The sequence below is a fragment of the Spermophilus citellus genome, assembly GCF_964194105.1.
Source record: "Spermophilus citellus genome assembly, chromosome: 2".
Taxonomy (NCBI): Eukaryota; Metazoa; Chordata; class Mammalia; order Rodentia; family Sciuridae; genus Spermophilus; species Spermophilus citellus.
In genome coordinates, this window is record NC_138183.1 from 134,589,530 (window position 1) to 134,613,062 (window position 23,533).

General features: G+C 34.7%; 1 protein-coding gene across 3 annotated transcripts in view; it reads right to left on the reverse strand.

The window, feature by feature from the left end:
• CCDC15 (coiled-coil domain containing 15) overlaps positions 1-23,533 on the reverse strand; it is an 88,397-nt gene that overhangs the window by 38,685 nt on the left and 26,179 nt on the right. The window contains exons 10-13 of one of the 3 annotated variants that reach the window (XR_014020367.1): positions 13,134-13,226; positions 11,420-11,523; positions 7,281-7,428; positions 938-1,077 (exon numbers count right to left, since the gene is read on the reverse strand). Coding sequence is in view for 1 of the 3 variants with exons in the window: in XM_081278794.1 (XP_081134920.1) it covers positions 11,420-11,523; positions 13,134-13,226 (197 nt within the window). In the remaining 2 variants the exon portion in view is untranslated. The remainder of the gene's footprint in view (positions 1-937; positions 1,078-7,280; positions 7,429-11,419; positions 11,524-13,133; positions 13,227-23,533) is intronic. The other 2 variants (XR_014020366.1, XM_081278794.1) reach the window with 2 other exon arrangements.

Here is a 23,533-nt window from a genome sequence, read left to right on the forward strand (position 1 = left end):
GACATAATGCTATTGCACTTAATAGACTACAGTATTGTATAAACATGGTATTTAAAAAATTTTTTTAGTTGTATTTAGTATTGTATCCATTTGTGGTGTGGAAGGATTGAACCCAGTGCTTCACATATATTAGGCAAGTGCTTTACCATTGAGCTACAACCTCAGCCCCTAAACATAGTTTTTACGTGCACTGGGAAATCAAAAAATTCATGGGACTCTCTGTTATGATATTCACTTTATTGCAGTGGTTTGAAATTGAACTCACAATATCTCCAAGGTATTCCTATACTTAAGTCTAAAAAATGCAAACCAATCTACAGTGACAGAAAGCAAAACAGTTGCCTGCAGAAGACTTAGTAGAGGAGGCAGGAAGGAGGGGTTAGCAAGATACATGAGAAGACTTTTGGGGATGTTAGATATATTTACTCTCTTGACTTTAGTGGTGGTTTCATGTGTGTATACATATGCCAAAACTTACTACATTTTGTACTTTAAGTATATATAGTTTATTATGTATCTACTCATTATACTCATTAAAAATACCTACTTAGGAGTAGATAGGAAATGAGTAATTCAGAAAAGGCATAAGAAAAGAGCTTTTGTGAAGAAATATGATTTGCTGGAGATGTAACTCAGTAGTGGAGTGCATGCTATAGTAGAGAGGCTGTAGCAATTTCTTAAAATACAACAATAATGAAATTTGCCTTATCAGTTGACTCTTCCTTTCACAAAAGATTTCCCTGTGAGCGCTGTGAAGCTGTTAGAGAGCATTCACAAGGCCCTGGGTTCAATTCCTAACACCAAAAAGAAACAGAATTGATTAAAGACTAGAACTTATTAATTAATACATGTTGAAAAGGCCAAGTACTAAAGTTATTTTGAAACCAATGAGCTACTATTTCCTAAACAATACTATGAGACCAACTCTCATTCATACCTGTTCAATGAAGCATGGACTACTGAGAATTCTGGGTTTTCATCCATTTGTGGCAGGCCATGAACTCCAGGGTAATCAGTCTTCCATTTTGTTAGATTAACAAGGTATAAGTTAAAAATCTGGAAGACATCCTACAAAGGCTGAAAGATCAGGTAAGTTATGATAACTGTGGAACCAAATCTGTCCATATTCCAACAGCTAATCACTGGCCACCTCTGGGAGAAACAAGGCCATCTTAAATAAGGATTTTGTTACAACTGCCCTCCCCATACTTGCTAGTATTTCCTAAGCTACAATTATAAACCTAAATTGAGTATTTCTCAAAGAGTATAGAACATAAAAACAGTTTTTATGGCATATTTCAAACTCAAATGCAACATAACATTATAATAGGGTAGAGGTGAGAAATCTCATTATCGTGACCTGGGCAGAGGGATATCTTTTTATGCTAGTAAAGATCAAGATTTAAAAGCATATAAGGCAGGGTACTAGGAATGTAAGAAGGGGATGTGGAAAAAGGCCAAAATAGGCAGATACATTTTATAATTAATCTTAAAATATATTTTGCCTTGCTTTCTTAAAATAATCTAGAGAATAAATGGAAAAGTTTAAAAGACTACAGAATTTTAAAGCTGAGCCTAAGATCACAGTTACTCTTTGCTAGGAATCTAACAAAGATCTTATCCCAAAAAGCCAGTAAAGGAAAAATATTTGAGGACATTCATATTTGTTAAATTTAATAACTCCTGACCTTGTGCAAAAGGTAATGAACTAATTGAGGTTTTCAATAATGAAATATAAATGGAACCCAGTGGATGACAACAGAAAAGATGAACCATCAAATTCAAAATATATTTTAATTTGGACACTACAAGCAAAAGCATAAACAATTTCGTATGAAGTTCTCACTTACCAGAATAATTCTCTATACCAATTACTCTCTACATCAGTAAACTAAGAGGATTGTTTTTTAAGTGTCAAACCTTAAATCTTGGTACTGGGACAGTCAGTTACTAGAAATGATGAAATCAAGTCCCTTCCTCTTTTTTTTAATATTTATTTTTTAGAAGTAGTTGGACACAATACCTTTGTTTATTTATTTTTATGTGGTGCTGAGGATCGAACCCAAGGCCTCACACGTGCTAGATGAGCGCTTTACTGCTGAGCCACAATTCCAGCCCCCCTTCCTCTCTTCACAGCTATTCTTCTCCTTGTAGTCAAACATCATGATTGAGTTATCTAGATTTTCTGTCTTTAGTTTCACGCTTCCTTACTCTTTCCAAAATAGCTCTAAGATCCATTATTTCACCAAACCAGCTCTAAGGTCACTGGTGGACTACAAACATTTAATTCATTTAGTATTTACCTTCTCAACAGGCACAATATTGTTCCCAAGGAGGGGGGCATCTTAGATATGAAAATAGCTTGCTGCCCTCCCAAAAGCCACAGTACATAATCAGAAATGCATTTTATCTGTGTATTAAAATTTTAAGGGGAGCAATGTGAAAAAGAAGTCTTTAAAAAGCTCTGTAAAGGCATCATAATGAAGGTTGAGAAATATTGAGGAAGCATTTTTCAGTCTTCATTTTACTTGCCCTCTTAGAAATATTTAACATTAAGCCGGTGTAATGGCGCACACCTGTAATCCCAGTGGCTCAGGAGGCTGAGGCAGGAGGATCACAAGTTCAAAGCCAGCCTTAGCAATTTAGCAAGGCCCTAAGTAACTCAGTGAGACTCTGTCTCTAAATAAAATATAAAAAAAGGGCCGGGGATGTGCTCAGTGGTTAAGTGCCTCTGGGCTCAATCCCCAGTACCAAAAAAAAAAAAAAAAAAAAAGAAAAAAAGAAATATTTAACATTGTTAATTACACCTTCCTTCTTGTAATTTTCCTCTTCCTCAGCCTCTGTGACACAATATTTTCCCCTGGATTTCCTCATATATCCTCTAGACCATCCTTCTCTGTCTCCTTTATAAGCCCATCTAACCAAAGTTCAATTCTAGGCACTCTCCTCTCCTTACCTATACATTCTCCATAGGTGACTTAATATATATACTTTCTGTTCCAGTTCCCACACATAACCACCTGTAACTAACTAATAAAGCTATACTCCAATCCAGGTCATTCCCATGAGAGTCAGAACTACTTATCTACCTGCCAATTTGACATCTCAACTTAATGTCTCACAGAAACTTTTTGGGAAAAGAATCCACAGCTTTGGTCATATTCTCAAGTTGTTCTTAACAACTGTCTTTTAGAGTAGTTTCAGAAGGGACGATAAAATCCAAAATGACAGTTCTAACTACAAAAGTTGATACAAATAATTACTCCAAAAACAAGTTTCTATTCTCTTATGTAAATATACCTTCTATTGATACATAATAGAAACCAGCCTAGGTCAGAAATTAACATGTCAATACATCTGTTTCTCTCAGAGTAATGACAGAAATACTATTCTAACTTCTCTAGTTATGCTAAAAGGTATTTTGAAACCAGCACATATTTTTCAATAAAAGAGAGGTAAGAGTGTAAGAGATTGCAAATTGGTTTATACACTTAGTATTCTAGATATTCACAATTAAACAATAGACATGAATATTTGCATTTTTGAAGAGAATCCTGTAAACAAAATGATATCACTGGGAAATTGTATATAAGAGAATATAAAAATATATTCCTATAATTCCAACAACCTATAAATTCTTCTTGTCTTTCAGTCATCTTCCATAGAATGCCATAACACTACCCTTTCCAAAGTTAACTAAAATGGAGACTAGAACCAAAACTGAGGGCTATCTTTTTATTCCATGGATTCTTCCTTTGTGAACAATATAAAACTGATGCACATACATTAGTAGTGAAAGAGGTGCTCTGTCAGAAAAATGACTTCTCAAGGAGACAGAAGAAATCTGCCTTGTTAACACAATAGGATTAAGGCCTAATCTAGTATAGTCTAAATCTTTGCCTGCTGGTCTTGTTTCTGTCTCCTGATCCCTGATTCTGACAGTATTATTCCTTAGTGATTTCAGAAATCACTACTAAGAATAATTAAACATTTTCTACTGGACTCTCTACTTGGATTTCCTTTAAGTACCTCAAACCCAATATGCTCCAATCTAAACTTATCCTCTCCACCTCCACCTCCTTCCTAGCAAATCTGTTTAATAGCAGTACCCCATTTATCTGGTGGCAGGAGCCATAAATCTGGGACTTATCCTTAAATTCTCCTCAGACAAAATCCTATTAGCTCTCTTAACAGTTCTTAAAACTGTTTCCCATTCTTTGCCACTTTTGCTTGACTTATGTGACAGGACACATTACAGATTTTAAAAGTTAAGGTGATGGAGTCAAATATGAGATTAAATCCCATTACCTAATTTCTCTGAAGCTCATTTGTGCATTTATAAAATAAAAAAGAACAATAAAATCTACCTTATAAGATAATTAATGATTAAATGGGCTAATGCCTCTGAAGACTCAACACTGTAAACATTCTCCAAATGGTAGCTACTACTACCTTGCAGGGTTGTACTGATTAAATGAGAATAATCTGTGGAAAGCAGTGGACACACAGTAAAGGTTTAATATGTTTTTAAAATAATTAATTTCATTCTCTTCTCTAAGGATATTACTTCAATAATCTCCTCACATTTAGTCACATCTATTCCTACAATGCTTTCTAATGGGCTCTGAACCTTTTCTGTATAAAGTCCTTCTTCATACATACTAATCTCTTTATGATCTTTTCTTTCCTTATTTCTTAAAGCTCACTTCTGCCATTTCTTCAGTTCTAATCACATCAAGTTCAGAAGTGTCATGTTCTCTTACAAATCATTGCTTTTGGCAGGCCTATTTCTTTTGCTTAGAATTTTCTGTTCACTCTTTCTTCAATCTAATCCCTACTTTGTCTTATGCCATTCCTATTAATAGCTCAAAACTCATTTCAGGAAGTCTTGCCTTTCCTTCTGACACTATGTACCTTCAAATTTGGTTTCTAACCACATTCTCCCACATATTCTTGAATTTTTTCTTCTAATGAAAAGAGTAGCAATTAACATTTACTGAACATATACTATGTGCCAGATAAGTTAAGCACATTTACATATTGTATTAACCACATTTACATACTACTTCATTTAATCCTCACAGCAACTTTATGAGCTATGTAGCATTATTACCCTTATTTTACAAAGAGGAAACTGATGATTGCAGAGTTAGCTTTCCCAAAGTCACATAGCTGTCAGGTAGCAGAGCTAGGACTTTAATATAAAGTATTATAATTATCTATTTATTTATCTTCTTCTCCACTAATCAATCAAATCTATTTAACCAGTTCCCTGAAGACTGGGATCATGCTTTTTATTTCTTCTACATCCTAAATCTAGTACGTCTACCAAGTAGTAGAAAACCCAATTATAGTTACTTAATAAACTAATGGAACCATGTTGTTTAATTCTTATAATAACTGAAAGAGGTAAAGCAGTTATCATTCCTGTTTACTAATATTTTTAAATACTGGTAAAATGAGTTTTGTTTTCAAATTAAATCATATAACCTCTATATAAAGAAGACATAAGTGATTTAGTTTCTTCAAGAAGGAAAAAGTAAAAAGTTTAATTATTTGCCAACTATCAAACACAATTTTAAGTCTTCTGATACCATCTGTAATAATCAGAGCCCTTCTGTAATAATCAGACCTTTTTCTGAGGTCAAGAATATAAATCTAAAAAGAAAAATATTATCTAGCAAGAAATGGGAATTAAAAAAAAAAGGCCTTAAGCAAACAAGCTTTCAAAGATCAGTAGTACTGCTAAAGAATCCCCTACTGACTGAGCCATGTGGTAGGCATCTCATGAGAAGATTTAGGTTCGACATAAAATACCCTCAGTAGGGGTGTATTAGCTTCATTTAAATGAACTAAACTAAATTTCCATTCTGTCTTTAACCTGATGAGCTTGAAAATATTTCTATAAAGGGCATAAAGAATTAAAAGAATTTTTTAATGCAGATCATATAAAAATATGGCTAAAAGATTTTTAGATAATAGTAGGATAAATCTGGCCTACATATATTCATTTTTCTATTCTCCCTTGATGATCCTATTAATCACCACCCCCCTCCACTATCATGGAAGTAATAGTACTTCTTATTGTGATTTTTATTAAATGCAGATACAATGCTAAGAACTTTACATACATTTACTTATTTATTTATTTAAATATTATTTTAAAAAAATTTTTTTGCACTACTGGAGATTGAACCCAAGGGCACTCTACCATTGAGCCATCATACCTATCCCTTTTTATTTTATTTTTATTTTTTTAATACTTTTTTTATTATTTATTTTTATGTGGTGCTGAGGATTGAACCCAGTGCCCGACATGTGCGAGGCAAGCTCTCTACCACTGAGCCACAGCCCCAGCCCTCCCTTTTTGCGAGGCAAGCTCTCTACCACTGAGCCACAGCCCCAGCCCTCCCTTTTTATTTTTTTATTTGAAACAGGGAAATGGTAAATTGCCCAGGCTGCCTGCAAACCTGAGATCTTTCTGCCTTAGCCTCTTGAAGAGCTGGGATTAAGGTATATGCCACCATTTCTGGCCCCATTTTATAATTAAGAATATTAAGGTTTAAGGTTGCATAGCCAATAAGGGGTACATCCAAATTTAAGTCGATTTGTCTCTAATCCATGCTATGAACCACTATTTTGCCGTGTATGCATGTTTTATTTTCTCAAAATAACAGTAGAGTGTCTGGCATGTAGTAGATTCTCAATCAAAGGTTTTTGCTATTGAAAAGTACAGAATAAGATAACATATAAAGGCCCTTTTAAGTTCCAAAACTGCAGAAATGCTCATGTTATTTCCTTTCACCCTGACTCTGTTGGTTTTCTAATCTACTAATCTTATCCTCATCACCAATAAACATATATTTATCTACTTAGACCCAGATGAAATATAATTACTTCTCTAACTCCCCAGATAGAATCAGTAATTCCTTCTTTTATGTGCTTATGGACCCTGTACCTACTTCTCCAACTGTACAAATTATATTATTTCTTTGCATACATGTTTCTCAGTCACCTTACCAAACTTAAAATTTGAGTATTTCAAGAAGTGCAAATATATTTTGTTTATCTTTATATCAACTGAGTGTAGTAGAGTGCCTATGATAAGGAAAATGTGAAATTAATGTTTTCTAAATAAATGCAAAATCAGTCTTAGACCTGGATAAGAAAGGAGTACCTGCCTTGGAGCACGTAGTTTTGACAGTCCTGCTTTTGCCTTCCTCTGGCCACACTACTTTACATAGGCCACAGAGACTCATCAGGTAGGGGGAAAAGCTTACCTGAAGCCTATGCCTGCTCTTCTAGACTCTGCTCCAGGTACTGAGGCCCCTGGAGTTCTGTATTTCAACTTTCCATTTTCAAGGCCTAGATAGTCCTGTTCCCCACATAGGTCTTCCTGAGAGCAGACTGCATCTCTGATGTGAATACCTAGGTTCAGTGGAATATTAAGGGATGAATATTTGCAGGACATGTGCTCAGAACTTGGATATGTGGGCTGGGCTTAACATACATGTATTTAAGATTCTTTAAGGTATGAAATAAAGCAATGAGCAGAAAGAAAAATGGGGAGGGCTTGAGGCTGTCTCTTCTTATACTATCATGTTCCTGCATGTAATTCAGAGGCCTTCAATAATTATAAATTAAAACCTGATCTTCCAGGTCATAATTAAATCATATTTGTCAAGGTAGGAAAACATAATTCATTTAACAGTTTATGGCTCAGTTTATGACCTTTAAATACTTAGATCTAATTATGTAAGTTTGCAGTTTGTCTCTAGCCCAGCCCTACAAATGTTAAGAGGAAAGACTGAATGATCATGTAAATAAACTATAAATAAATGAAAATAAAAGTGAAAGTACTTAAAAATAATTCAATAAACATTTCCTTTGCCATGTTGCAACATTAAGGGCAGTACTACTACTACTTTTTTTTTTAAAAAAAAATTCTTCTAAATAAAGACTACTTCTATTACACAAATATTCATCCACTAAGATGAAGAAAAACTTATTAATACTGGAAAAGAAAAAGGTTACTAAATAAAAGGTTAATTTCCTTTCATTGAGTGAAAATAGCGTTAAAAAAAATTAGGAAACTTTTAGATCCAAAGACTACCTATCAGGCTATTTGAATCCATTCTAACACTTCACAAGAAACTGAATAGCAATTTCTATTAAAGATTATTATATTATCGTCTTATATTTTAAAGCACTTCACAACCTTCGGAGTATTTTCACATACTGGCAATTGCTTAGTCTCTTATAATAGGTAAATGACATCTGACCACATGAATCTTCACATTCAACCCATGAGATTTTATTATAATGTTGTTTTGGGAGAGGAAGTACTGGGGATTGTGAACCTAGGGGCACTTTACCACTACTTTGCAGCCCTTTAGGTCTTATTTAGTTGCTTAGGGCCTCACTATGTTGCTAAGACTGGCCTCAAACTTAAAATCCTCCTGCCTCAGCCTCTAGTGTCAATGGGATTATAGACAGTGTCACTATGCCCAGCTTTATTATAACTTTTTATGCATTGTTTCAAAGTCAAGTTGTCCTATGAAGGCAACTGGGGTTGAGTTCCGAGAGGAATTCAGCAAAAAATCTGTATAATACAAAACACCTGGCTAGGGATGTAGCTCAGTGATAAAGCATAATCAACATGATTAGCATGCGTGAGCCTCTGAGTTTAATCCCCAGCATCAAAACAAAATAAAAATGAAACCAGGGAAAAGAATTTCTTCATCTTAATAAAAAACATCTACAAAAAAATTCACAGCTAACATCACACTTAGTGGGGAGAAACTATTAGTTTTCCTGCTAAGATCATAAACAACACAGGATGCCTCCTCTCATCATTCCTTTTCAACACTGTGCTGAAGACTCAGATAATACAATCGGACAAGAAAAGGATATAGAAGGTATTCAGATTTGGAAGGAAGAAATAAAACTGTCTTTGTTTACAGATGACATGGCCACTTAGAAATTGCAAAAGAATGACTTAAAAAACACAATTAACAATAAGAAGGCTAGGGATATACATCAGTTGGTAGAGTGCTTGCCTTGCAAGCACAAAGCCCTGGGGTTCAATCCCCAGCACCACAAAAAATGAAACAAAACAAAAAATCCCACAATAACAGCATGGTTAACATACAAAAAGAAGAGGTGAAATTCAGAATTTAAAATAATATATCATTTATATTAGTATCCAAAAAAGTGAAAAACTTAGGTATGAATCTATAAAATATGTACCAGATCTATATGAACAATCCTATAAAACTGATGAAAGAAATCACAAGCAAAGAAAACAAATGGAGAGATAGTTCATGATCCCTGATAGGAAGGCTAAAAATAGGTAAGATGTCAGTTCTTCCCAACTTGATCTGATGATTCATACAATTCCAATAAAAATCCCAGCATTTTGTGGAACAGACAAACTGATTCTCAAGTTGATCTCCAGTGGCAAATGATCCAACATAATATTAAAGGAGAAGAACAAAGAGGACTGAAAGTACCTGAATTAAAGACTTACTACACAGTCACAGTAATCAAGACATTTGGCATTGCAAAAGAATGGTCAAACAGATGAACAGAACAGAAAAGATTTATAAAATAGAAACATGTAAACATAGTCAACTTATCTTTGAAATGGTACTGGAACAACCAGACATAGATATGCAAACAAACAAAATTATAGACACAGACCTTACACTTCTCACAAAAATTAACCCAAAAGGAATAGACAAATGTAACATGCAAAACTATAAAACTTCTAGAATTAATATATGAGGAAAATCTAGGTGATTTGGGTTATGGCAATGATTTTTTAAAGATAACACCTAAGGCACAATCCATGAAAAAGAATTATAAGATGGACTTCATTAAATTAAAAACCTCTGTTCTGCAAAAGATATTGTCAAGAGAATGAAAAGGCATGCCACAGACTGAGAGAAAATATTTTCAAAATATCTGTCTGATAAAGAACTATTATTCAAAATATATAAAGAACTTAAGACTCAAAAATAAGAACACGAATAACCCAATTTAAAAACAGGCAAGAGGGAGTTGTGGATGGTAGGGCACTGACTAGCATGTACAAAGCTCTGGGTTCAATCTCCAGTACCACATAATAAATACACACATAATAAATACATACATACAACAAAAATAAGCAAAAGACATTACATGTATCACCACAGATATGCAGATAGCAAATAAGCCTATGAAAAGATGCTCCATGTCATAGATCCTGAGGCAGGTGAAAATTAAAACAATAATGAGATACCACTATTCTTACACCTATTAGAACAGTCAAATGCTAATGATACCAAATGCTGGCAAGGATGTGGAGCAACAGGAACTCTCTTTCATTGTTGGTGGGAATGCAAAAATGGGCCACACTGGAAGACAGTTGGGCAGTTTCTTACAAAGCTAAAACACATTCTCTCCATAAACATACTCTTTCCATATGATCTAGCAATCACACCCCCTGGAATTTGCCCAGATGAGCTGAAAACATGGCTTCAGAAAAACCTGCACATAGATGTTTATAGTCGCTTTATTCTTAACTGACAATCTTGGGAGCAACCAAGATATTCTTTAGTGGGTGAATGGATAACTGAACTATGATACATCCAGACAATGGGACATTATTTAGTGCTAAAAAGAAATGAGCTAGCAAGCCATAAAAAGGCATGGAAGAATCTTAAATACATATTACCAAGTAGAAAAACCAATCCGAAAATGTTTGGATATACTATATGATTCCATTATAACATTCTGATATAACATATTTGGAAAAGGCAAAACCACAGACAGTAGAGAGATAAGTTGTTGCTAGGATATAAGAGAGAGACAGGGAGAAACATGCAGAGCACAGAGGAAACTACTCTGTATGATGTATATGGACATAATCATTATATATTTATCAAATATAAATCCAAGAGTGAATCCTAATGCTAATATGGACTTTAGGTAATAATAATAATGTGTTGATAAAGGTTCATCAATTGTAACAAACTGTACTAGTGCAGAAAGATGTGCATGTGTGGAAAAAAGAAGGTATATGGGAACTCTATTTCTGTTCAATTTTGCTATGAGCTAAAATTGCTCTAAAAAAATAAATCTATCAAAAACTCAAACAAAAACTGCAAAGCTGTTAACCATCTTCAGTACTCTACCCAGATCAAAAATAGTCGTTTTCCAGTATGAATTGGAAGGCAATATCATTGCCTAATTCTTTCTATTTTTTCCTTTGGGGTATGTTGCTGGGGATTGAATTTAGGACCTTGTATATGCTAAACACATGCTCCACCACTGAGGTACATCGATAACCTATACCTGATTATTTCTAAAATAGTCTCCAAAAACATCTTAACAGGTAATTTAAGACTCAGAATGAGGATCAAATCAAAGAACTTACTTTTCAATTTTCTTCTTTTGTTCCTTTTGTCTTTTTTGTTCTTTTACTTGTTCTCTCTCAATATCCATGAAAAGTCTTCTGTGTCTCAGGTACTGCTTTTGACGCTAAAAAGAAGTTGATAGCAACACTAATTTCGTTTGCCACTAGTACAATCCCTTGTTAATAGTACTTAATGAAATGATTATATTTAATATAAGCCATATTTATGAAATATTTAATGAAATGATTACATTTAATATATTTAATAGATAGCATATTTACCCTATATTCCCAAGTACTAAGTACCATAAAAGCAGGGCAACAGAAAGAAAGTAGGAGTTATTTTGTAACAGAACAAGGTTCCTTTAACCTTTCAAAATTAGAATTACATCACAAAAACATACTCTAAGCCCAGCGTGACATGGCAGGGAGGGGAATAGAAGGGTTGAAGTACATCAGAGTATCACACTCATAAATTGAACAAGTTTAGTAAAGTAAGTGCTACTATACTGTGTGGATCTGTTCATAGCTCTGAATTTATATATTCTCTTTTAAGGACACAGGCTACTCAAATGGCTAAAGCATATCTATGCATATGGTAGGGCAGTGCACAACTTTTTGGTATAAATTATTAAATGTCTAAATAGGCTGGACGTGATGGAGCATGCCTATAATCCCAGCTACTTGGAAGGCTGAGGCAGGAAGATTAAAATTTTGAGGCTATCCTAAGCAACTTAGCAAGATTGTGTCTTGAAATAAAATAAAATGGGCAATAGATGTAGCTCAGAAAGAGACTGCTTCTGGGGTCAATCCTCAGTACCAAAGGGAGGAAAAAAAAGAAAAAAAGAAAAAATAAAGTTTAAATAGCAATTCTCAGATTGAAGATGCATCAGAATCACCAATGGTATTTTTTAAAAAAAAGTTTTTTTAGTTGTACATAGATTCAATATCTTTATTTTATTTATTTATATTTATGCAGTGCTGAAGATCGAACCCAGTGTCTCATGTGTGTGAGGCAAGCATTCTACTACTGAGCCACAACCCCAGCCCCACCATTGGTATTTTTTTAAAACACATTAAAAACAAAACAAACAAAAAAACCCCTACCTTTTCAGATACTGATTCTGCATACTACATATCTACATTCTGTATATCTACAAATCCAGGCATATGATTTTTTTTTGGGGGGAGGGCTACTGGAGATTGAACCTAGGGGTGCTTTACCACTGAGGTACATTCCCAGCCCTTTTTATTTTTTTATTTTTGAAACAGAGTCTCACTAAGCTGCTGAGGCTGACCTTGAACTTGCAATCCTCCCGCTCAGCCTCCCAAGCTGCTGGGGGTCACAGGCACGTGCCACCATGCCCAGCAAGCATAAGGATTTGGAAAAAAGGTCCATATCTGGTTCTGGTACAAGGATAGGGTTAAGAACAATTAGTTTAAAATAACTTTAAGTTGAAAGGGGGGAAAAAAAGGAAATCATAAATTTAAAATGTTCATTTAAATAAGTTATAGTGGCAAATATATAATAGCTGGAGAAATTTACTTGGATCAGCTCTTTGACTTCACATCAATGCACCCTAAATCCTAGGAACTTGAAAGACAAGCTTGACATACTCAAGCAACTTCTTTGGAATTGTAGTATTAGCTCTATTAAGACACAGAAACTGTTTCTAATTTCATATATAGCATCACTAGAGAAATAATAATGTTCAAAAGCAACATCGGTACATACCTCTTTCTTGTCTTCCTCTTTATCTACTCCAGACTGAAATGCCAATGGAGTTTGGAATTCATTGCTTGGTCCTGACTGATAATCATTATAAACCTGTTAAAGAATCCAGTCACACAGTGACAAAATTACTAAAAGCTAGCCATATGAACCCTTTGATTCTTTTCCCCTCAAACTTCCAGCTATAAAAGAGTAAAAGCAAAAAGGAAGGAAAGAAAGAAAATAGTTTCAGAATGAATTAACCAACCAACCAAAAAATGAAAAAGAGAAAAATAATAGACAAAAGGCTTCAGATAAAAATCATGAATGAACAAATAACAAATCAAAAGGTTCAGAATAGAAGTTCTTTAAAAGTGGTCATTTGAAATCATACTATCATATTATGCTTGGACTTGAATCCAGGTACAAGATCCCTTAGTATATCAAATGTATAATCACATTCAATCTACATAACTCTCTTGATGAGCATGAATTCAGAATAAGAGTCTGGAAACATATCAATTGATTGGGATGGCATGGAGAACACTGGGCCTAATTTCCCATCATATTTACTAGCCAAACTTTATAAGTTAGTATACTTACTTGGAAATTATATGGGCCAAACTGTGATCTCTAACCTTTTAGAAATAATGTTTAAAATTTTTATCTCTTTAGTTTAAAAGTTATTTATCTTTCAGCAAGGTTAGAGGGTAAAAGATCAATATGTAAAAATCTATTGAATTTCTATATTTGTGATGAACAATCTGGAAACAAAATTAAGGACACGTTCTTGACGATACCATCAAAAAGACTACAAAACAGGTATAAATTTAACAAGGAAATATAAATTTATACTCTGAAACATTCAAAACATTGTTGAAAGAAATTAAAAAGACACCTAAATAAATGGAAAGATATTCCACATTCATAGACTAGAAGACTTAATATTTCTAAGATGGCAGTACTCCCTAAACTGATCAACAAATCTAACATAATTTCCACCAAAATTTCAGCTGCCTTCTTTGCAAAAATTCACAAGGTGATCCTAAAATTTCTATGAAAATGTGAAGGACCCAGAACAGCTGAGACACTCTTAAAAAAGAACAAAACTGGAGGACTCTTCCCAACATCTCATTACAAAGCCACAGTAATCAAGACAGATTTCACTGGCATAAGGATAGACATAGATCAATGGAATAGAACTGACAATTCAAAAGTAAACACATATTTATAATCAACTGATTTTTTACAATATGCCAAGAAAATTCAATGGGAACAACAGTCTTTTAAACAAATGTGTTTCAATAATGATGCTGAAACACCAGTTATTCAAATGCCAAAAAATAAAGTTGAACCATTTCCTTATACCACATACAAAAATTAACTCGAAGAATCATAGACCTAAATGTAACACCTAGAACAATTCTTAGAAAAACAAAGAGAAGTACATATTCAAGACCCCAGGTTAAGTTATGGTTTCTTAGATATGAAATCAAAAGCATAAGCTGCCAAAGTAAATAACTTAGACCTAAAAAAGACTTGTGCTATAAAGAAACCATTTTAAAAAGTGAAAAAAACAATCTACCAATCTACAAAGTGGTGGAACTTATTGCAAAACTTGAATCTAAAAAGGAAACATATTAAGAACTCTCACTGGGCACAGTGGCACACGCCTGTAATCCTAGCAGCTCAGGAGGCTGAGGGAGGAAGATCACGAGTTCAAAGCCAGCCTCAGCAATGGTGAGATGCTAAGCAAGTCAGTGAGGCCCTGTCTCTAAATAAAATATAAATAGGGTTGGGGATGTGGCTCAGTGGTCTAGTGCCCCAGAGTTCAATCTCCAATACCAAAAATAAAATAAAATAACTCTCATGAGTGTAGAATAAAAGAAAGAGATGGAGGGGCAGGAAAGGGGAGGCACTGGGAAATGAAACCAACCAAATTATGCATGTATAAATATATCACAATGAATCCCACTTTTATGTATAATTATAATATGCCAATTAAAAAATAAGCAGGAAAGAGATGAGTAGAGGAAGAGGAATTGAGGGAGGGAAGTGGGAAGGAAAGGGAAGGTACTGGGGATAGAAATGGAGAAAAATAGCCCCACTATTATGTATAGTTATAATGCATTAATAAAACATTTTTTTAAAACTCTCATATCTCAATGATCAGAACTCAAATAACCCAATTACAAAAATGGATATAGTATCTAATAACAATACTCCAAAAATATACAAATGGTCAATAAGTACATGAAAAGGTGCTCAATGCCATTAGCCATCAGGAAGATGTAAACTGAAAGGACAGTGAGACAGCACTTCACACCCATATGAATGAAAAATAATTTAAAATGAAGACATGGGGGGCTGGGGTTGTGGCTCAGTGGTAGAGTGCTCACCTAATATGTGCAAGGCACTGGGTTTGATCCTCAGTACCACATAAAAATAAAATAAATAAAGGTACTGTGTCTAACAACTTATATATATATATATAAATTTGTTTTTAAATGAAGATATGGGAACTGGTAGAGTGTTTGCCTGGCAGCAAGACTTCCTGAGTTCAGTTCTCTGCAACCAGAAACAAAAAAATAAACAAGTGCTGGTGAGGATGCAAAAAAATGTGAACCTTCATTCACTGCTAATGGAAACAAAAAATGTTGCAGCCACTTTGGAAATAAGTTTGCTAGTTCTTCAAAAGGTTAATAAACACAGAATTATCATTTGCCCCAGCAATTCTACTATTAAGTATATACTCAAGAAAAATGAAACATAAGTCCATAGAAAAACAGGTATGCAAATGGTTCACAGCAACATTATTCATAAGAAAGAGAAACAAGCCAAATGTAATCAATGAATGAATAAGTAAAATGTGCTATATAAACAAAATGGAATTATTCAGCAATTAATAGGAATAAAGTCTTACTATATGCTATAACATCAATGAATTTTGAAAACATTATGTTAAGTGAAAGAAGTCAGTCACAAAAGACCAAATATTACATGTTCTCATTTAAATGGAATGACCAGATTCAGAAAATTTATGGAAAAAGAATAGCTTAGTAGTTGTGAGGGCTAGAGGTGGGGCTAAGGGAAAAGCGTAATAGCTGATACTGGGAATTGGACTCTCTGGAGATGATAAAAACTCAAGTTACACATCTGTAGTCCCAGCAACTCAGGAGAATGAGGCAGGAGGACTGCAAGTTGGAAACCAGCCTCAGCAACTTATTAGGACCCTCTCTCAAAAAAAAAAAAAAAATTAAAAACCTGGGGATATAGCTCAGGGGTAAAGCACTCCTAGTTCAATCCCCACTATCAAAATAAATAAATAAATAAAATGTTCCCAAATTGATTGTGGAGATATTTACATAACCCTGTGGATATACTAAAAACACTGAATTTCATGCTTTAAATAGGTCAGTTGTATGGTTTATGAATTGCAGTTAATCATCATTTTTTGCATATTTGCTAACTTTTCCTATTCATTAAAATTTATATGTAATACCAGTACTCAGAATGCTAGGCAAACCTTTGCAGACATGAATAGCCATGAAAATCTGAGTAATCCAACAAGCATGTTGACAACTGAAGTCCAATAGGAGATGTTCTGCCTTTTTCTGTTTTCATATTGTAAAAAAATGTGTCTTTTCTTGTTTGTTTTTGCTAGGGATCAAACCTGGGGCTTTGCCCATGCTAGGTAAGCACTCTACCACTGAGCTACATGCCCAGGCCACAAGTATCCTTTTTTACATTCTACTTAGTGCCATGTTTTTTGTATTTTTTGCTTTTTATGGGTGATTCCACTGTTTTAAGAAGGTCCCAGAAATAGTGCTGACATACTAATATTCCTAAGCACAAAAGGCTGTGATGTGGTTTAAATTCACAGTACCCAACAAAGGCTGTGATGTGCTTATAGAGAAAATGTGTGTTAGATAAGCTGCATTCAGGCATGAGTAATGGTGCTACTAGCTGAGATCAAACTTAATGGATCAACGGTATGTATTAAGTAATGTGTCTTTAAACAGAAATATCTATAAAACAAAGTTATGTATATTAATCATTTGACAAAATGGTTAGGGTTTGATAAAAATGTGCCTATAAAAGCCCTAAAGATTTCACAAAAGAACTGTTAGAAGTAGTACACAAGTTCAGCAAAGTTGCAGGATTACAAAATCACCATAAAAATCAGTTATATTGGTGTTAGGGATCTAGCTCAGTGTAAAGTGAGACCCTAGATTTGATACCCAGTACCACAAAAATTTAAAAAATTAGTTGTTTCTATACAGTAACAATGAAGGGTCCAAAACGAAATTTAAGAAGATAAGAACATTTATAATAGTACTAAAGAGAAAAAAAAATTTAGGAAATTAATCTCTAGGACATTCTGATATTAGGAGGTTGAGCAGAGAAGGAGGAGCTCAAGAGAAACAGAATAGACTCCAGAGTAAGGTAGAAGAGGACCAGGAAGAGAAGGAGTCAAGAAGCCAAGGTAAGGACCCAAGCATCTACATTATCTATAATTTCTCCTGGTATTAATTATGTACACTTGTCCATTTAGAGTTCTCTCTACTGGACTGTTCTCATCATTCATTCATTCATTCAGCTAATATTTTTTTCAATCCCCACCAACAGACCAAGTAAGGTAAGATGTTCTAGGGCTGGGAACACAGAAATAATGATCATTTAACTCTGTGCCACACAGTCAGTATTCAATAATTCAATCCTCACAATAGCCCTTCATATTTACAGTGTTGTTACAAGCACTCAGTAGATGAAATAAAGGCATGGGAGGTTAAATAATTTATACAAAGAAAGGGATGGAGCCTGGATTTGGACCTGGCCCTGAGTCTCAGACCATAAACATTTTGCTATAAACAAAACAAAAGCTTTGCCCTTTTGTCAGCCCATTCATGAGTCCTCCAAGCAGAAGTCAGTTCTCTACAGAAAAAAAAAAAAAATAACAGCAAATCTCTACTCAGGGGTCTAAGGCAGGAGGAGCACTAGTTTGAGGCCAGCCTCTGCAAGATATTAGCAAGACCCTGTCTCAAAAACTGAAAAGGGCTAGAAGTGTACCTCAGTGATAGAGCACCCCATGTTCTCCCCAAAAGACTTTTTACACTGAAAACTAGAAAACATTGCTGAAAGAAGAAGACTTGTTTTCACAGACTAGAAGACTTACTACTACTGTTATGATGTCAGGAAGAAATGATGGGAGGAAAGTGGTAATATCTTTTCTCACCTGTCATAGGATCATGGCCAATGCCTCTATAAAAAAAAAAAAATGGGTTAACAAGAGAAAGGCATAACAAATTTACTTAATCAAAATTTTATGTGCACAAGAACCTTCAGAATGAAGACTCAAAGACCTAAGGTGAACCATCGATTTTTATGCTTAGGTTCAATGAAGTATGGAAATGACTAGACAAAGAATATGACCTAAAATTAACAGACTGAGTGGGGAAACCCAGAAAGGCCTATCTGCTCAGATTCTTCCTGGTCACTGTGTAGGATTTCATTCTCCTAAGTATAGGGCAGAACCCCATCTGAAATGGAAGTCTTATGATTTACTGTAAGACATGGAAGGTCATCAGTTCAATGACAGAAAGGCAGGCAAAGATTAGAGTAATAATTTTAGGCTTTCTGGCTTGCTTTTGGAAAAGGTATTTCTAGTTTCTGTGATCTGCATTGGGGAACAGAAATTCTAGTTTCTATGGTTTGCCTGGGGGAACAGAAAGGGCAAACTGGAAACAGAAAAAATTAAAGACTTGCTTTGCAGGGCTTGGCTTGCTTCTGAGGCCTGAAATGTCATATTATGGCATATAATTTTCTGAGCACTCTACAGATTTAACGCAATCCCTAATAAAATTCCAATGTGTTTTTTTTCTTGTAAATTGGAAAACCCTTCCTCAAATTAATACAGGATCTCAACAGTCTACCAATAGCCAAATAATCTTGAAAAAGAAAGCTGCAAATCCACAACCTCTGATTTCCAAACTTATTACAAAGCTACAGTAATAAAAACAGGGTGGTACTGATATGATACAGATGGATAAACCAATGGAATAGAATTGAAATTCCATAAATAAACACTGGCATACACGGTCAAATGTTCTAGACAAGGAAGCCAAGAACATTCAGTGGGGGAAAAGACAGTCTACTAAGAGTGATATCGGAAAAAATGATATTCATGTGCAAAAGAGCGAAGTTAGGTATTTATCATATACAATATACAAAAATTAGCTCAAAGTAGATCAAAGACACAAACATAAGAGCTGAAACTATAAAATTCTCAAAAGGAAACACAGGAGAAAAGTTTTATGACACTGAATTTGGCAATTTCTTGAATAAGACATCAAAGACACAGATAACAAAAGAAAAAGTAGATAAACTGGGTTACACTAAAATTGAAATCTTTTGTACATTAAAACAGAGTGAAAAGGCCACATAGGAAATGGGAGAAAATATTTGTAAATCATACTTCTCATAAAGGGTTAATATCCAAAATATGTATAGAACTCCTATATGTCAACAACCAACCAACCTGACTTAAAAATAAGACAAGGCTCTTGAGCATGGTGGCAAACACCTGTAGGCCCTCATGAGGCTAAGGCAGGAAGATGACAAGTTTTAGGCCAGCCTGGGCAAAGCCAGACCCTGTCTCAAAATAAAAAATAAAAAGGGATAGAGATGTAGCTCAGTGGTATAATAACCTGGGTTAAATCCCCAGTACTGGGAAATGAATAAATAAGCAAGTAAGCAAAGAACTTGAATAGAAATTCTCTAAAGAAAATGTACAAAGCCAATAACATTGAAAAGATGCTCAACTTTCCTAACCATTAGAAAAACACAAATCAAAATCACAGTAAAAAAATCACTTCTCTGTTGGGATGGCTATTATGTGAGAAAAGGAAAAAAATCTCAGAAAATAACAAGTTTGTGAAAATGTACAGAAATTAAAAAAAAAAACATTGTACATGCTAGTGGAAATGTAAAATGATACAGTCATGATGCAAAACAGCATGGTAATTTCTAAAAAAATTAAAACAATTCCTATCTGATCTAATAATTCATATATGGTTGGTTATATACTCAAAAAGAATTTAAAGCAGTGACTCGAACAGGTATTTGTAAACCTAAAGCCAATAAATGGATTAACTTGCTCTTAGCACTAATGAGTCTATTTTTCACTATTTCTGTTTTTCTTCACTCCTCTATGCCTTATTTACCAGATAATTAACCAATAAAGTCAACTTTGCAGCCAAGTGTGGTAGCACACTCCTGTAATCCCAGCAGCTTTCAAGGTTGAGGCAGGAGGATTGAGAGTTCAAGCCAGCCTCAGCAAAAGTGAGGCACTAAGTAACTCAGCAAGACCCTGTCTCTAAATAAAATATAAAAAAGGGCTGGGGATATGGTTCAGAGTTAAGCACCCCTGGGTTCAATCCCTGGTACAACCCTCTGCCCCAAGAAAAAAAAGGTTTAAGATGAGACACTGCCAGAACCTGGTATAATCACAGGACCTTAAGGCTGAGGCAGAGGGAATGTAAAGATAATGCCTAGGATTCTGGCTTGTGTGATTAAATGGGCAGAGAAACTCCTTTGGAATAGGCGATATGTTCAGTTTTGAACACCTTCAGTTTGACAAATTTGTGGTGTTTAGAGAAGCAACAGGTAGCAGGAAGCCTAGAATTGTAAAGAGAGATCTATCCAAAAGACAGATTTCAAAATCACCATAACAAGGAGTAGCGGAAGCCAAAGAAAATATCACTGAAAAAGAGAAAATGTTAGAAGAGATGGGAAGAACAAAACACAGTCTAAAGAACACCAACAAGAAAGAAACTTAGGCAGAGAAGGCTAAGAAAGAATGTCTAGAATTTATTTGGAGACTGGTGTTACAAAAAGGAAAGGAGGAAACATTTCAAGAAGAAATAAGCAGTCAACAAGCTTCAAATAATATAAAGAAGTCACTAACATAAAAAGTGAAAATTCTCATTTTATTAATGAGGAAGACCCTGTGGTAACCTTGTAAAGAACAGTTCACACACCCAATCCCTCACCTGTGCAATGTTGGACAGTCAAGGGAAAAAAAAGAACAGTTCAAGAGTATTGGTGGGGATAGATGTCAGATTATAGTAAAGTGAGAAACCAATGGATAGTTAAGTGGAGATAGTAAACAGGGTTTACTCTTTCAAGAAATTGGCAGTGGTCACATAAAATTTTATTTATAACATGATCACACTTGTATCAAAAACAGAATAATTATGGGTGGGAGGTATATTTAGCTCTGTAGTACAGTGCTGCCTAGCAATTGTGTAGCTCCAAATTTGATTCTCAGCACCAGAAAAAAGCAAAAAATGGAAGAGTCATGAAGAAATTATACATGTTCAAAATCACCGTCTATAAAACTCAAGGAGACTTTTTTTTTTTTTTTTTTAAGTGGAGCAGACACTTAATGGAGCAAGGCTCTAAGAATAAAAGCAAGAGAATCCAGGATAAGAATTTTAAGAGACAATTCTTCCTTTGAGATGGTTAAGAATAGGTAATAATGGAAATGAAAAAAAGAAAGTAAGGGAGGGAGGGAGGAAAAGAAAAGAAAAAAGACAAGGAAGGGAGGAAGGAGGAAAGGAAAGAAGGAAAGAAAATGGCTGAAGCATTTATGATATGAATGCTTCTATTTTCTTTAGAAAGTCTGAGAATATGAAAGTGCAGCAGAAGTTTCAGGAGTGTTTAAGGTTTAGAATAGACAATGTGGTGCTGGAAAGAAAGCTGGCAGGGAAGAAGTAAGAAAAATGCTAAGCAGTACTGAGAATCCAGCTATGGAAAACGCTATGAATGAACACAATATTAAATCTACACTCTTAAAATGTATTCTCCAATAACGTTGGATTATTTGGGAATGCAAAAAGGGAAGGACTGTTCCAGAGTTGGCAATTTTCAGGGCTTATATGGCAGGACAAGAGGAAGAGGTTTGGACCATCAAAGGAGTACAATGAATTGAATGGTCACAAGTTGGAACCCCTCTCACATGTTTTGTGAATACTCTGCATGTATCCTCTATCACTATTATGTTGCCTCATAACTATTTGCTTATGTGTCAGTCTCTCTTCTTCAGATTGTCTTAGATCTGAGTGCTGGCTATGTCTTCTTCCCAGCTGCATCTTTGCTAGTTAGTACTTAACTAATGGCTAACACCTAATGGTGATTAACAAATATTTGACTGACTGGCTAATTCATTTGAAACATATTTACTACTAGGTACCAGGCACTATGCCAAATGCTATTCATACAACAGTTAAAAAAAAAAAAAGATGCGGCATGTATTCCATGAAGTCTATGGACCAATAAGAACATATGTAAATAAATAAACAAATAATTACAAGTTATTCTGCATTGAGAAGAAAACAAAGAATGGAAAGACAGAGAAGAAGAGGGAATCTATTTTTGAGAAGGTGTTCATGCCAGCCTCTTCTAAGGAGGTACCTTTAAACTGAAACTGAAGGACAGGAAGAGATCAGATTTGTGAAGGAAAAAGGGAAGGCTATCCAGACAAAGAAAAAAATATATATGCAAAGGATATAAAGATATTAGGTAGACAAGATGCTGGCACAGTTCAGGTTATATAAATGACAATGTTGAATAAACATGACAGTATACCTTTAGGCCAACTTTATAAACCCAAACTAAAAGTCACAAAAGAGCAGCAGTTCAGTCCTGAAACCTCAGCCCAAATTTTACTTTCTGCCTTTTCTTTTCATTCTGTTTTTTCTTTTTTTTTTTTTTTTGGGGGGGGGGGCATAACTAGATATTGAACCTAGGGGCACTCCACCAGAGTTACATTCCCAGTCCTTTTTATTTTTATTTTTATTTTGAGGCAGGGTCTTGCCAAATTTCCCAGGCTGACCTAAAACTTGTTGTGATTCTTTTGCCTCAGGCCTCAGTAAGGATTATAGGCATGTGCTTCATTTTTGCTATCTTAAAAGGCCAAGAGGAAATTTCTCTGTACCTCTTTCATGTGGCCTAACAGTGCTAGTTACCTGAAGCCTTTGTTTTTAAAATAATATGAAAGCACAAAACAGAAATTATGAAGAGTGGTAAAATTTTAATTGGAATGAACTAGACTTCAGTTAAGTCATGAAGAAATCTTAGCAGAATGCTAGAAGAGCAAAAGACTTGAATAACTAGAATTCTTAATTTGAGACTCTGAAACCTTAGACAACATAACCCTAACAAGTTCCAGCCCAAACTTTACAAGTTTATTTCTTGATGATATTTGCTCTTCCAACTTACTGACAGAGATCTAGACCTGGTCATTGTGTGGAAATGCTGGATAGCAACCCTCTCAAAAAACTACTCATTTCTTCCCTTTTCAAACAAAGAAGACAATGGCCACCTGAAATGGACTTTTATAAATATCAATATAAAATATAGTT